Below are 14710 nucleotides of genomic sequence, written 5' to 3'. Positions count from 1 at the left end.
GGGGAATGTGTGAAATTTTGCTTTCTTAAATTGCAAAGAGACACACCTAATGATTTGAAATGCCCCTTCCCAAGGTTAAAAGAGATAAGAAAATAAGAGAATCCAGATAGAATCACTCCAGAAAAATACACCGTCACACACTTCTTGTGGGTCATAAGTGATTTATAGGGATTACTTTTTTGAGTAAGTACATTGTTTTTGTTTGTTTTTTTTCTTTAAACCCCATAGTATATCTTTAAAGACAAACCACAAAACAACTGATTTTGTCTCATAACTATGCATGGATAGATTCCACAAGGAGAAACTAGCAAAATGTGTCTTCACATGATTTTAAGGGATGTCTGCACAGATGCAGTGAATGTTAGTTACATGCAGGGGGAGCTGTTGGTCCAAACGGGAAAAAGTCTTAATCTTGGACCAGCATCTAAAGGTACATCAGTCTAGTTGTAAGCTTTTTTTTTACTGTAAGAAAAAAAGTGGGATGACGTGTGATAAACATGCAGTGCTGTCAAACACAAATGACTTTTCCAATTGAATACTCTAATCTATTTCTAGTCAGCAATCACTTAAAGGTCTAGTGTGTGAGATTTAAGGTGATATGTCAGAAATAAAATACAAGTATGATTTCTTTTGTGTATAATCTGAAAATAAGAATCGTCATACTTCTGTTACCTTAAAATGAGCTGTTTATATCTATAGAGGTAGTGGGTCCTTATTCATGGAGTTCACCATGTTGCACTGCATTTTTCCACAGTAGCCCAGAACGGACAAACCAAAGTCTAGCTCTAGATGGGACCATTTGGACATTTGTTTCAGCTACCGTAGTGTACAGCCCCTCTGCAAAGAGCCAAACAGCATTAAAAAACACAGATTTTAAACTTGACACATTGCCAAATTCAGTTTGTTTAACCAGTTTTAATCACAGGGTCAGTTTGGTTTGGAGAGGAAGAAACTGCAGATGATTCAACCTCTGGAGAAAACCTTCTTTAACGATGAACACTGACGCAATCTTAACTGGGAGTTTGGCAACGCTTGGCATTTGGAGAATCTTAAACTGGCTGCAGATTAAATTGTATCACTAAATCGTACACACTGCTCCTTTAACTAAATCACCTCGACTCATTCATCCTCTTAATTTGAAAAACAAAAAACAATTTAAAACAGGTTTCCAGTTGAAATTCTGCTGAAGAGGCACAGCACACTGTCAAATATGATCAGTTGAGTTTACTTATAAAATCTAGGAAAACTAATGCCTTGTAAAACGTATTAGTCTAAGTTATGATTACTTCAAAGTCATTTAATATATGTCAATTTGTGAAGTTGTTGCAACCTTAAACTATTGCCTTGAAAAAATAAGTTAAAAACTATTTGTATTAAGTTATGATTGTTATTTACTTAAATGTATATACTTCATTTTGTGAAGTTGTTGCAATTTAAAAATTCCCTTGACAGAGGTGAGTAAATAGCACTATTAGTACTAAGTTATGTTCACTTTATATCTTATTTTTGAGTTTACTTTAAGTGTAGTTTTATACACTTAGACTCCACTACATTTCGGAGGGAAATATTGTAATTTTACTTCAATGCATTTATCTGACAGCTTTAGCTGCTTTAGAAATTAAGGTTTTTACATAAAAAACATGAGAAAATAAGTAATAATTAAATATGATAAAATAAAATATCAATGTATCAATTAGCAATTGACCAAGAGTTGTTGGAATTTAAAGCTATAAGCTTGCAAAAAGTAAGTAAAAATATTAAGTTACAATTACTTTATATCTCATTTTTGATTTTCCTTAAAATGTGTATATTTAATTTTGTGACATTGTTGCAACTTTAAACTATTGCATTAACAAAGGTAGGTAAGTAAAACTATTAGTTTTAAGAAATTGCAACTTAAAACTGGCATGTGAAATGAAAGTGTTCTTTTTATACTTTGTCTTTTATCTGACTCTCTTGCTGTAAATGTCTGCAAAGGTGAATGTCCTTTAACTGTCTCACTGCTAAGTATTTATTTGTCGCTTTCCTCTGAAGTACTCTATTCCTAAAAGTAGGGCTGCGTAAACCTGTCAAAGTCATTTATTGCAATATTCTTCTCTGAGTACCACCGTATTTAGTCTGATTATTTCCTCAGATATTTTTTTAAGAAATATCTCGGAAAATCTCGAGGGAGGGGCTAATAATCAGGTGTTTCAGTATCTCCACCCCTCCACCCTCCACTCACTCCATCCACACCGCCCTGACGTCACTGCCAGGAGCTGTCCACGCAGCGGTGGTGCTGAAGCTGAACAAGATGGCTGTGTGTTGGGGAGCGGAGAGCTGAGAGAGAAAAAAAAGGGGGGGAGAGTCTCAAATTTAGACAGACACGCCACAAAAAAGTCAGAGGATTGCGACGCTGGCGTTCACTCTCGAAGTGTGAAGATTTGTATTTTTCGGGCGTAACGAGCGCTGCCAGGCCCCGTCTCTGCCAGCGACGGCAGCCTTAAACATCTCCAGCCCAACGATTCATTCCCGGGCTGTACATTGCACAAATTAGCCCAATTACGGAAGCTGGTGAAGAAGCTGGACTCTGTATTAAAGGCGCATATAAGAAATGTCATTGCTGTGTGTTGGAGGTAAGAACGAACAATCCATGTCTTGGCACGACTTGCTGTGCATTTTCTCTATTTGCTGGTGTGAGCAGTTTAAAAAGTCTTATCGTTACTGCTTTTGGGGATTCACCTGTGAGGATAATAATCCATCCATCAATATTTTCGGAGAGCCATCTTGCACAGGGATGTTTTTTTTTCCCCACGCAATTAATTTAATGCCGATTTCATTAATAAGGAGAATACTTCAAATCGCCGGTGAAGATTTTGCATTTTTTTCCTAATTTATTTTATTACCCGGTGGTATTTAGCCTCAGATATTTTGCTACTACTGTCTCGGGTGACAGAATCAATTTACAAAACCTGCCATCGCTACAACCGGATCGATTTATGGAGCTGGTTTCTGCTCTCTGGCAGCCACTGTCAAACATAGTAAAACAAGATGCAACCCACTCTCAGTTTTCCCTTCCGTGTAACACAAGCGTGGGGTGTTTCTTCTGTTTGTTTGGTTGGTTTTTATAAACAAAATACAACACGTTTTGACTTTAAAAAAGATCGCACATTCCGTCTCAGTTTTCGTGCGTAATTACGCGGAACAATGGAAAAAAAGGCGTGTGTAGTACTAGCCTACCGGGTTTCAATACAGTAGGGTGTTTCTTATAGACACGTAACTGGTTGCAGCTGTTTTATTTATGTGTATCCTATTGATTGAGCTCTATAATGACGATCACGACCTGAATAATTCAAGATCTCGCAATGGTGTCCAAGTTGGTTTTCTACTATATAAACACGCCCTGGTTCTTCACTATATTATGGCTGCTGCTCAGATCTCTTCTTTCAGTTATTAATGGTGTATTTGTTTGTTGTTGTATTTGTATATCTGCTCAAGTGAAAGGAGTAGAAAGTAGACCCAAAAGAGGGAATTTAAGTGTTTTTGCTTACATGTCATTCAGTTACTGTAATAAGGAAGCATAAGACAGGCATGTGGTGTGGTTTAAAATGTAAAGTTATATTTGTTTTGATTGGTAAAGTTTGGGTTTTCTGAAATATTTTCACACCAGGAGCTCCAAATAGGAACAAAACATTATATATCTCAATTTATTAAGAATACAGTTTGTCTAATCTAATCTGAGTCTTTAGGTGTCAGATATGATTAAAATTGAATTGTGTTACTCTGCATGAGGAAACTTGATGGACAGATTGCTAATGTCTTTATCCCAGGTATCATATGTAACCTTGACCTCTGATTATCTCCAGATCCCACTTTGGAAACCAAAAGTTAAAGCCATTTAACACAAATTCCATCATTAGTTCCCATCCTTGGAATAATGCTTAGTTTCATTCAAGGATTAAAAATGCCTCAGTTTTATAGAAATTGCTTGTTTTGTTTGGTTTTGTTGGTTTGTTTTAGAAGTTCTTGTGTTTTACGACACTCAGAACCTGACAGGCTGATGAAAAGATAGTCATTTGATGCCAAAACATTGATCTATTACTCTTCAAGAAGTCTAAACAGATGTCTTAAATTCTTAATGAGTTTCCCGAGTTACCACAGTTAATAACTCTAATAACTCATAAACCTAAGGGTAGCACCGTGCACGTGAGAATTCTGGGCTAGTTTGAGCTAATTTCCTTCTTTGAGACATTTTAAAAATTGGTGGCTGATTCATTCGGGAGCAGTGAAGGAAAGATGGAAAAGTGTTTCATTGGAACATCTTCAGACTCATGGAGAGGTTGGAGCAGGCTTGTAGTGTGTATGAAGAGGCTGCTATGTCGGTGACACCGGTGCTGATTGCAGAGATCAGGATTGAGGCTCATCGATGGTCCCTTTATGTCTTGAGGCTTTGTTGGCATAGCAACCCCGATGGTATTTTACGTTTCTGCTGGCATTTTCTCATTAGTTTCTACACACTTTGTTTTAGGCTTGCAACTAGGTCTATATTGATTTTACACGTTTAGACTGGAGCTGGGAGAAGAATTACAGAAATGAAAGAGGATGACGAGCACGGTGGTTTGCCTTGAACTGCACGGTAGCACAAGTCGGGCTGATAAGCATTGCAGTAACAGTGATGTGGCATGTGTGTGTACTCCACATCTCGTGGTGTTAGATGTCGTCTTTGAAATGATCGCCTGTGCCACAGAAGCTGAATAAGCTTATTCAGATCTGCAACTTCCTGTCACCTCCTGTAGTGAGATGCCAATTCATTCACTAGAGCTTTATAACTCAGAGAGCCATTCTCATTAGTGTCACCTTCTCTCATTGAGCCATTTTTCAAACATCTACTGAACATAATTTACATATGTATGCAGATCATTAGGGAAGTTTTTTTTTTGCAAAAGTAGTCGGGAAGTCCAATGTTGGAAATGAGCACAATGCGGCAACAAACCGTCCTTGGCTAGTTCTGTGTCTTATTACCATTTCAAACACTGCTTTGCTGGAATAATGAGTGGATTACTGGGAGTCTGGAAATAGTTGGGAGCAAAGATCCATTGTGTTTTAATGGAAATATATACTGTAGATATTGTGTGTCAGTCATATTCTGCGGGTAATGATTCCATACATCAGGGATACTCATCTTGCTTTGCTTGGGGACCACTTTTGCTGGGGCCAGTCACAGCAGCTCCATGTTTCTGGGATTTTAGGACATTTCTAGGATTTTAGGAAATCCGAGGCTTAGCTAGGACCTCTGTCACGGGATATGGGGTATCCTCAGCTTGATTTTGTTATTGTAAACAAGCTCTATTTTGCTGCTGTTTTATGCTCTCTGCCACTTAACGTATACTAAAAGTACAAAAATAATTCCCAGTGTGAATGGTCCGTAAGTTGAGTTTTACTGCCATATACTGTTTATCTACTGTATATATTCTCTGAAAAGGCAGATTGCTGAAAGTCTTCTTTATGTTTTGCACCTACATATTCAAATTCTAACATTTCATGAGAGGTATACTCAGTCAACATTAGATACTTTTAGTGAAGTCATATTCTAATCACTGTTACTGATATATTCTTCATGGTATACTGCAGGTGTGAGACTGAATTTTACCTGACAGGGGACACAGAAAAGCTGCAATGACCTCTCAGTGTTGTTGTTTTTGCTTTAATGATGCTCTTGAGTCATTTCTCCTTTTTTTGTTGTTGTAGTCTTTTATTTCTTTGCTATATTCCCATCTGTCGGTGTATTTTGTTGTTCTTGGTGTCAGTAGAATTGCTCTGAAGTGTGGGCACTTTGAAAGCGTTTGATTGGAAAACCTCAGGAAATAAAAAGATTGTCTGCACTGGGGCATGAGTGAACGTATTTGTCCAATTTTTCCCAGCAAAGAAAGAGAAAATGAGATTCTGTAATTGCTGTGGCAAGGAGGGACTCAACATTTTTTTGTTGAGGGCTTGCAAAAAATGAAAAAAATAAATGTAACAGTCTTTTTTAAATTCACCTACTCCCCTTCACTCATTCCCCTGTGCTATAACTGCAGCAATGGTGTTTTAGTCTTATGCCTGTGAGCTATAAGCACCCCCCTCTCTTACACACACACACACACACACACACATACACACACACACCCCTTTCTGGCACCCCCCACCCCTGTCACACTGAAGTGGTTATTTTTAGTGTTGGGGATGCAGCTCGCTCTGCCCGCATCCGACTGCACAGAGAGATTAATGGAGCACGAGAGAAAGAGATAGAAAGGGAGCACACGTGCATACTCGCCACATGGCAGGGGGAGCTTGTAGGAGCGAGTGATTGAGTGAGAGGGAGAGAGAGAGGACTGTGACTGTTTGTTGATGAGGAGAGAGAGGGAGATTGTTGGCAAGGGTGCAGCCAATGTGCATTTACTGTCAGTTTAAAGCAAATAAATCACTAATTTAGCTGTATGAAACCTGGATCAACATCTGTTTTCATGTGCTGCATTCAGGTGCCTTTCAAAAGCATTTACACCTTTGAATCCAGAGCAAATTGGTTTGATCTATTTCAGAAAAATTGGGGGAAACACAGTTGCTAAAGCTTGCTAAAAATAAATAAATAAATAAATAAATAATTTGTGAAATGTGATGAGGAAATGACCTTAAAATTAGCTGTAAAAAAAGAGAGAATCATTAGGAAATTATTACAAAAAAATATCAAGAAAACTACATTTATAATTATTTAAAATTAGGTTACAGAAAAAATATATTATTTTTATTTTATCTTTTTTTCATCATTTACTTTCTTTTTTTACTTTCCTATTTTGTGCTAATTTCAGGTAATTTTGGGGGATTTCTGCTCAATTGCTGTTAAGGTACTCATTGCCTTTTTCCATGCTTTTGTTAGAAATCAAGTCAATTTGCTCAGGTTTTAAAGAGTTAAATGCCTCTTTGTCAAATGTATATTTAAAGTTTTGTGGAGAAGAGTCCTCCTCACGACTCGGGCACCACTGCCTTGTCAGCAGCTAAAATATCAGGATGTGGATTTTACTTTGAAGTTGGCTACGATTGGAAAAGCACGCTCCACCGCACCACTTACTCCCCCACCTGCCTCATGAATCAGACTGATATTTAAGTGATAAGCGTGATCCCTGGGGTTTGCTGGGGTGACGCTATTTTTAGAAGCCAGTTTGTCCACAATGATTATCATGCATGCTCTGCTGTCACTGACTAAGAAAATGACTCAGAATGTGTTTCTTTGTGAGCATCACTTTTGCAATCTTGATTGAATAAAAGGGAGTGTTTTATTTATTCAGTTCCTTCTATTTTAGAGAGCAGGTCATACATTATAAAGTCATTCTTCTTGCAGCCAAGCGCACATGCTCAGAGGTCCAATTAGATTGATTTTAAATGATACTTATTCACTGTATTTCTTTCCTGAAATGTAATATCAATGAAAAGAGGCAATCAGCAGGGATAAAAAAAACTTAAAAAAAACAGAGCTCTGAATATTAATACCTCACTGTTGAACATGGGGATGCTAGGCATCAGCAGGGTACCAGATTGAATGAATAATAAATAGGCTGTTGACGTCAGTGTGGTTTTAAAAGTCAGTCTGGTAACTCCAGAGGACCCTGCTTGGAGAGGCTGGCAGTGGCACTTCAGCTTCTATTGTGTAAAGCAAAAAGTAGCACTGCTCCATCTTTTACCCCCCCCAACACACACACACACACACACACACACACACACACACACACACCATCGTCACATCGTCAGCCATGCAGGAATACATACAAATGCATCATTAAGGGAGGTATGTGGCCACTCTCCTTCCTGACACCAGCTTTTACTCTCACCTGCACAAACTGTTCCTCTGGACCTGTGACTCAGAGATCCTGGCATCTCCTGCTGAACGGACGCAGACTTTCATGTGGAGATCCTGGCATTAGGGCCAAAGAAGATATAGGAGTCCCGGGATGAGAAGAGCCACCTCCTCTCTCTAGAATGCCAGTCTCCTGTCAATCACCAGCCGACCGTACTTTCATGCACATGTGTTGCAGGCAGTGGCACATCACACTGCCTCTGAGGATGCATTAAATGTTTTTGCAGCATCAAAATGTAAAATCCGTGAAAAATGTCATGTAAGCATGCTTGGAAATGGGATACTTGTTTGCTAGTTTGGCTAATTTCTTGTTTGTTTCTTGATTTGTTCACAGTGAAGAAAGCCAAGCTTGATGGACCCCAAGGTGAGATGTGACACTCACACTTCATTGTTATTATTTTTAAATTGTTTTTGGTGGATTTACATTTCTTATTTAATGTTTGCTTATTGACTTTGTATGCTAATTTGTTAAATTTTCTTGATTAGATGGCTTTAGTATTTGTTACTGATTCTTATTGAGGTGAGATTCCTTAGAAGCCCTAAAGGGTTTCTCAATCTCACCTGCACAACCTTGTCTGTTTTTGTTGTTGTATTTCTGTTTTCTGTTCTGTTTTGTGCAAATAAATCTTAAATCTTACACATCCAGCATATCCTAATACAACAGTTAGTATGATATCCTACAAAGTAAGTTCAACCGACTCGATCTACGTGGATCTTTTCCGAGGTTCTGATTTAGAGTCCCGACTTGAATGGCCTTTTCATTGCGCTTTTCCGAGCTGAAAGTCGTTTTTTTCCCCCGTGTTCCAAGTACAATGGATGATGGCATGAGTTCATGATTTGTGGCATGTTTGCTTTTTTTTCCCAAAATGGTGCGGAACATGGACGCTTATTTTTCTGTGGATGATCTGTTAATATATTGTAATTCTAATTGTACAGAGTTGTTCTTTTATAATTTTTATAATATGTCTGAGGAAAAAATATTGATATCCCCAAACCCTTATCTTTTTCCTCTGCCTTGGCACTACCTGCATTGGCTGCTAACTTTTTAAACCGTTAGCCTCGGTGGCCTCTAGACACTGACAGATGACTTAACCAATTGAACACCAAGCACGTCGAGTACGTGATTTCCTATGTCGTAACTACAAGCTCACAAGTTCCATTTGAAAGCAGCATTAGTCTCAGGGGAAGTCCTGTGTTTTCGTGATCCCAGTCTGCCTCCTAAGTGGACCACTTGGAGCTGCTTCTTTCTTTACTCCCTTCAGCGCATTGGTCATGTTACCACAGCCTGCCAAAAATACGTGGGATATGCACAAATTATTGGCTCATCATAACATGAAATATGTGCAAATATTGGTTCCTTATTTTTCGTAGAAAAACGTACTACTGACTCAGTTTGTTTATCATAAACACACAGCAGCATGACTGATCATGTGTATTTTGCTTTTTACAGAGAAATTTAACACATACGTGACCCTGAAGGTGCAGAATGTTAAGAGCACAACCATCGCTGTGCGCGGCAGTCAGCCATGCTGGGAGCAGGACTTCATGTTGTGAGTGCTTCTCGCCCTCTCTCACTTCTTCTGCCACCTTTTATCTCACCATATCTTCCCTCTTTTAGTCTTCTTCTTTCAATCTGCCTGTGCTCTGTTGCTTGTCTTTGCTGCACAATTTCAACTCACAATTTCTTACTACATTCCCTACTCTTCACACCTACTCATCGTCCTCCTCACTCACTTTCCCCCTCACTGCCCTTAAATAGTACCTGTAATGAGCCTTCTCTCCTCACCTCGCCTTGGACTCACAAAGTCATGGTTGTGGTTGTATCGGTAGAGGGGTTTTTACAGACAGTCCCCAGGTTTGCAGAGCATTTCATATGTCCCACTGAAGTTAGGAAGGTGGCAGAGAAAGTAAACAGGCAATATTAAAGATTTTGTGACCAAGAAATGAGCCATTAGAGTAAGATAGAAAGAAGTGAGCTTACCAGACCTCTGTAACATGCTCCTCATCTTAGTGTGAGGCTAACAACTTAGCTGCTACTAGTATAACACATCTGAATGTGGGACTGAACTATCTGCGACTGAGTTGCATTGTGGGCAAATTTTGACAAGGAAGAAGAATGCATTAAAACAAAAAGAGCACCTTTAAGCCCCACACAGTCAAAAAGCAGATGCTCATATAGGTCATTAGCGTCACAGCCCGTATCCACGTGACCCAACTCTCCAAATAACCCCTATTACAGAAACATTAAATAATACTATCCCAAAACATTAACAAAACATATGTCACAAAACAAAAATATAAGCCATTGCAAATCGTATTAATCTTACAAGAATTCACTTCTGCAAAATTTGGTTCCCACACAACATTTAAGTTACTTCTGCATATGAATTTTGGGCAAGTGCGTATTTTTGAACTTGTTGCTGTTCCTGCAAAAGTGATATAAAATGAGAGAGAAGAGCAAAAATGCATGTGTTTTGGAGGTAGTGAGCATATGACTGGATGAGTTGAGTGAGAATTTGTAAATGGATTTTTTGATATGATTTTGCTGTTGTTAAATGCGGACCCCTATCACTTAAATTCGTCAAGCATTTTTGCAGTTTTTCGATTCTTTGCTTACAGTGGAGGCATGCTGGAAAAACAAAATTTACATTTTTAAATCCCCCATAACACTGTGTATAATTAATATACAAATTATCATTTTGTGGGTGACGTGCTCCTTTAAGCTCTTGACTAACTTTTCCCCTGGCTGTGCTGGCACAGTAGCTTCTAAGTTTAAACACATTTAAGAGTAAAATATCTTTAAGTGCACTTTCATGCAACTAATCAAAATACCTAAACTTAAAGGAATTTTACGAGTGCAGTATGTTTGCTATGACAGTTTGACATAGTTCTATAAATAGTTCACATAAATAGAGATATGGCCTTAGGAGCTCCAATTCAGCTCACAGATGTGCAACACAGGGCAGCAGGGTCAGCTGTGACATTTCTACTTCCTAAAAGGAGTTATTTTTGCCCCCTTCCTCTTGCTTTCTCTGCGTCTCGCTCCCTTTTGAAGAGTGAGGGGGATGACATAACCTGCTCCAGCAAAGTTCACACACCCAGTGCAGAGGGGTTTCTCTAGGCGTCTTTACAGCTCATGATTCTAGAAAGTTGACTGAATACATTGCTGCTGTTTCAACGTTGAATCAACTGTAGCAATATCTTAAATTAAACAACAGCACAGTCCTTTTTATTTTCTCGATCTCCTGCTTCTTTCCTCTTCACGTTTCCCTTTTTTGTAAAGCAACACACCCACTCAGCCATTTGCCAGATTACCAGCTCAGCTCCTACAGAAACATAAAGATGCATTTTCATATCAAAGCTGTACTTATTTTGAGGTTTTCACTTGCGACAGCTAGTGGGCTCGGGAAGAGTCACTGTTTGACAATGAGTGATGTTTAATGAGCTGATAACCTGCCAGTCAGATTTGTAATCACTTTACAAATCCTAGTGCAGAGCTTTATGTGCGGTATTTGAGTTTTGCCTGATGGAAAAACCTGAGTTCACTGCTGTTTGTCACACAGAAATATAGATAGTGTCCGCTGTTGTCCTATCTGTGCTCTCTCCTCTATCCTGCCAGCAGCTTAGTTGACAATCACCTACTCTTTCCATCTTTGTGCCGAATGACTCATTTCCCTCAGCAGATTGAATCACAGAATATATCCATCGCCGGATTAAAGTGCAGGTCTTAATGGCGTAGAGCGTATTCTGTCGAAAGCCCTCTGTGCAGTGAGGTGTCCGTGCACTACCCCGTCTCCGCTCTGCTTTTTTATCAGTCTGTATTATTTTACTCTCCTTCCTCTGCTTTTTCCTAACTCATTTATCTTCTTCTTAATCCGCCTCTGCCTCTCTCTGCCGAGCAGTGAAATAAACCGCCTGGATCTGGGCCTGACAGTGGAGGTGTGGAATAAAGGGCTGATCTGGGACACCATGGTGGGCACCTTATGGATACCCCTGCGCAACATACGGCAGTCTAATGAGGTACACACTCTCTCTTTGGCTGCCAGCATTGGGTTTTATTAGCTATAATTACTGTACATATACACCAATAAAATCAAAATTTGGGTTATCAAAACACATAACATTTAATATTACTTTAATTATGACTTTCGAGAGAGCTTTGTTTTTTAAAAATATACTTAAATGTGTTTTCTGTTTAAACATAGAGTATTTTAAATTGATTGTTTTGTAAGTGTATGCCACCTTTACATTCCTCAAATTTAAGTCACATTAGTTATTTGATAGAGAGGAACTGTGGATCCTAATACAGTAACAACTGTGGATACACTGTATCCATATAGACTCTTCACAGTATGTTTAATTCTGTTTTGTATGTTTGAAGTGGGCAACAGTTGCTCTGTGCAGATCCATAACTGATAGGAGTTCATTGAAGAGAAATATGAAAACAGAAGGGGTATAAGTTAAACAGCAAGTGATACATCATGTTAATCGTGAAGATTATAAACAAGGCCCTGTGGGAAAGTAATCTTTCAGCTGGTTTAGAGCTGCATTGGAGGTGTGTATATTGTTTTCAGAGAAGTTAACATTTGTTGCCAGTAAGTTAATGCTGCCCCAGATTTGCTTATTGCTTTTTCCAATGGCATACTGTTATAGCAGGCAGGTTTCCATTAACCCTACGCAAATTAAATTATGAAAACAGCTATATTTCACAAAACTGCAATGGAAACACCTTTTTAACTTTTCTAAGTCAGATGATGCTGTGGCTATACACTTGCTGGAATGAACTGGCTCCCTCAGGCATGAAAAAGCAAAAAACAAAATCGCTGCCTGTGCATCGTGAAAGAGTCGCAGTATGTTTAGGTTTAAAGACCAAAAAGTCCTTAGTCAAGTATAGGGAAAGATTATTAAAATACCTATGTATGGGATTTAAGTGACATAAACCTATAAAGTTTGTGTTGCTGTGTTAAGTCCGTAAAGTTATGTAACTACTGTACATGGACTTTTTGTTTCATGTGAACTTGTCTGTCCACGATAATCGTGTAGTGATAATCTGATATCATACCAGCCCTGAATCCAATATGGAGTACTGATAACTGAAGACATATTTCTGTGCCTCTCTCCATCGCTCTTCTCCAGGACGGTCCAGGCCAGTGGCTGACTCTTGACGCCAATGCCATCATGGGCGAGAACGAGATCTGTGGAACCAAAGACCCGACCTTTCACAGGCTGCTGCTCGACACCCGCTTTGAACTGCCACTAGGTTTGGCCTTTCATTGTAGCTGTTTCATCCAGTGTTGTGCTTTATTTTGCAGTTTGTTTCATTTTTATTTTCTGTATTATAGATATATGGATGTGTTTTAATAAATTGAAAAAAAATAATAATAATAAATTAAAAAACAGGAAGATAAGATTTCTGTTAATGAGTACTGTTAATACATACAACTACTGTCTCAACAACTATCACTTTATCACTATGCTGTCATACTACTGCTAGTCCTCATACCTACTACATTTACTATAAAAAACGTTGCTGCTACTACTAGTAGGCTACAGCTGCCACCACTATGTGTACTTACAGTACCTCTTGTGCTATTACTTTAAATTACTTCTAAATCTATAGCCATCTTACACTGTCTTTAAATTATCACTTTAATGACTCTATTGTAGTGCTGATAGAGGAAATTACAATGAGGCATATGTTTATTAGACATGGGACAACATAAGATTATATCACAGATCATAAGAAAAGCACTCATAATATGTTCATCATTGTGAATTTCCATGAATAATGTACCCCATAGCAACCAAAGAAACTGCTGGGCAACCAACAATAAAACAATAAAAGAGACTCTGCAAAAAGCAGCTCTATATGCACCAGCCTCAAACAATGCTAAAGATCTTAATCAGTCGATGGCATATTTCATGTTGAAAATTATGATGCCATTTCAGTTAGTTTTAATCCCTGGGCTTTTAAGACTGTTTAATTATTTTTCACGTAAGAGGATTTTTCACTGTGTTTTCTATCTGTTAAGAAATAAAAAAAGCTTGTTCCTTAGCTAAATGTAAAATAAAGTGATTCCAGTTTTACTGCCAATTTAAAAGTTTTAAGCATATTTCATCATTATAGTATTATGAATCACAATTACTTTGACCAGGAAAATCGTGACATTAAATGTATATTGTCTCATATTTATAATGTCCAACAGTTGATGTGCTGGGTAGACAAATATTTTGAGTGTTTCTGTTGTTCACTGCAGACATTCCTGAGGAAGAGGCCAGATACTGGGCCAAGAAACTTGAACAACTCAATGCCATGAGAGATCAAGATGTAAGAACTTTATTCTTCTCCCCATCACTCTCTCTGCACCATCTGTCATCTATATTTTCTTGCCTGTTTATTGTCTGCTTCTTATAGTATTTCCTTCCCTAATCCCTTTCCTCCTCTGTGTTTCCTTTCTGCCTCTTTCTTCATTTTCCATACTCTCTGAAATTACACTCTATGGCTGCCAATTATGGCAGAATTGACAGCTTTTACTAGCGATGTTCCTCAGAAGAAGTGCTGGATCATATTTTCTAAGATGTCTGTCGTTTTTCTCTCTCAGTATGCCTATCAAGAAGAACAGGAGCGACCACTCCACGCACCAACCACACAGTGCTGTGAGTGTCACAAGCCACTTCTGCATCCACCTCCTCCTGTTCTGTCCCCCCGCTGTGTCCTTTCTATGCCTCCTCTTTTCCCTCTACTCTCCCCCTCTGCCCCACCGTACCGACAACAGGAGGAGACGGGAAATGGAAATGAGGCTTATAAATGAAGCAAAGGAGGGAGGGAGGCTAATGTGACGA

General features: G+C 38.7%; 1 protein-coding gene across 7 annotated transcripts in view; it reads left to right on the top strand.

Annotated features, from left to right (window-relative positions):
* The first annotated feature begins 2266 nt into the window (after window positions 1-2266).
* The window catches only part of unc13a (unc-13 homolog A (C. elegans)), an 83341-nt gene continuing 70897 nt past the window's right edge, over window positions 2267-14710 (top strand). For all 7 annotated transcript variants that reach the window (XM_088077872.1, XM_088077878.1, XM_088077877.1 and 4 more), the window contains exons 1-7: window positions 2267-2615; window positions 8202-8231; window positions 9318-9417; window positions 11770-11887; window positions 13004-13127; window positions 14125-14195; window positions 14470-14524. In XM_088077872.1, coding sequence (XP_087933998.1) covers window positions 2594-2615; window positions 8202-8231; window positions 9318-9417; window positions 11770-11887; window positions 13004-13127; window positions 14125-14195; window positions 14470-14524 — 520 coding nt within the window. In that variant the 5' untranslated portion in view covers window positions 2267-2593. The remainder of the gene's footprint in view (window positions 2616-8201; window positions 8232-9317; window positions 9418-11769; window positions 11888-13003; window positions 13128-14124; window positions 14196-14469; window positions 14525-14710) is intronic.

The sequence above is a fragment of the Plectropomus leopardus genome, chromosome 5 (assembly GCF_026936395.1).
Source record: "Plectropomus leopardus strain MGB_pleo_1.0 chromosome 5, ASM2693639v1, whole genome shotgun sequence".
Taxonomy (NCBI): Eukaryota; Metazoa; Chordata; class Actinopteri; order Perciformes; family Serranidae; genus Plectropomus; species Plectropomus leopardus.
This window is presented reverse-complemented; position numbering and strand designations above follow the sequence as displayed.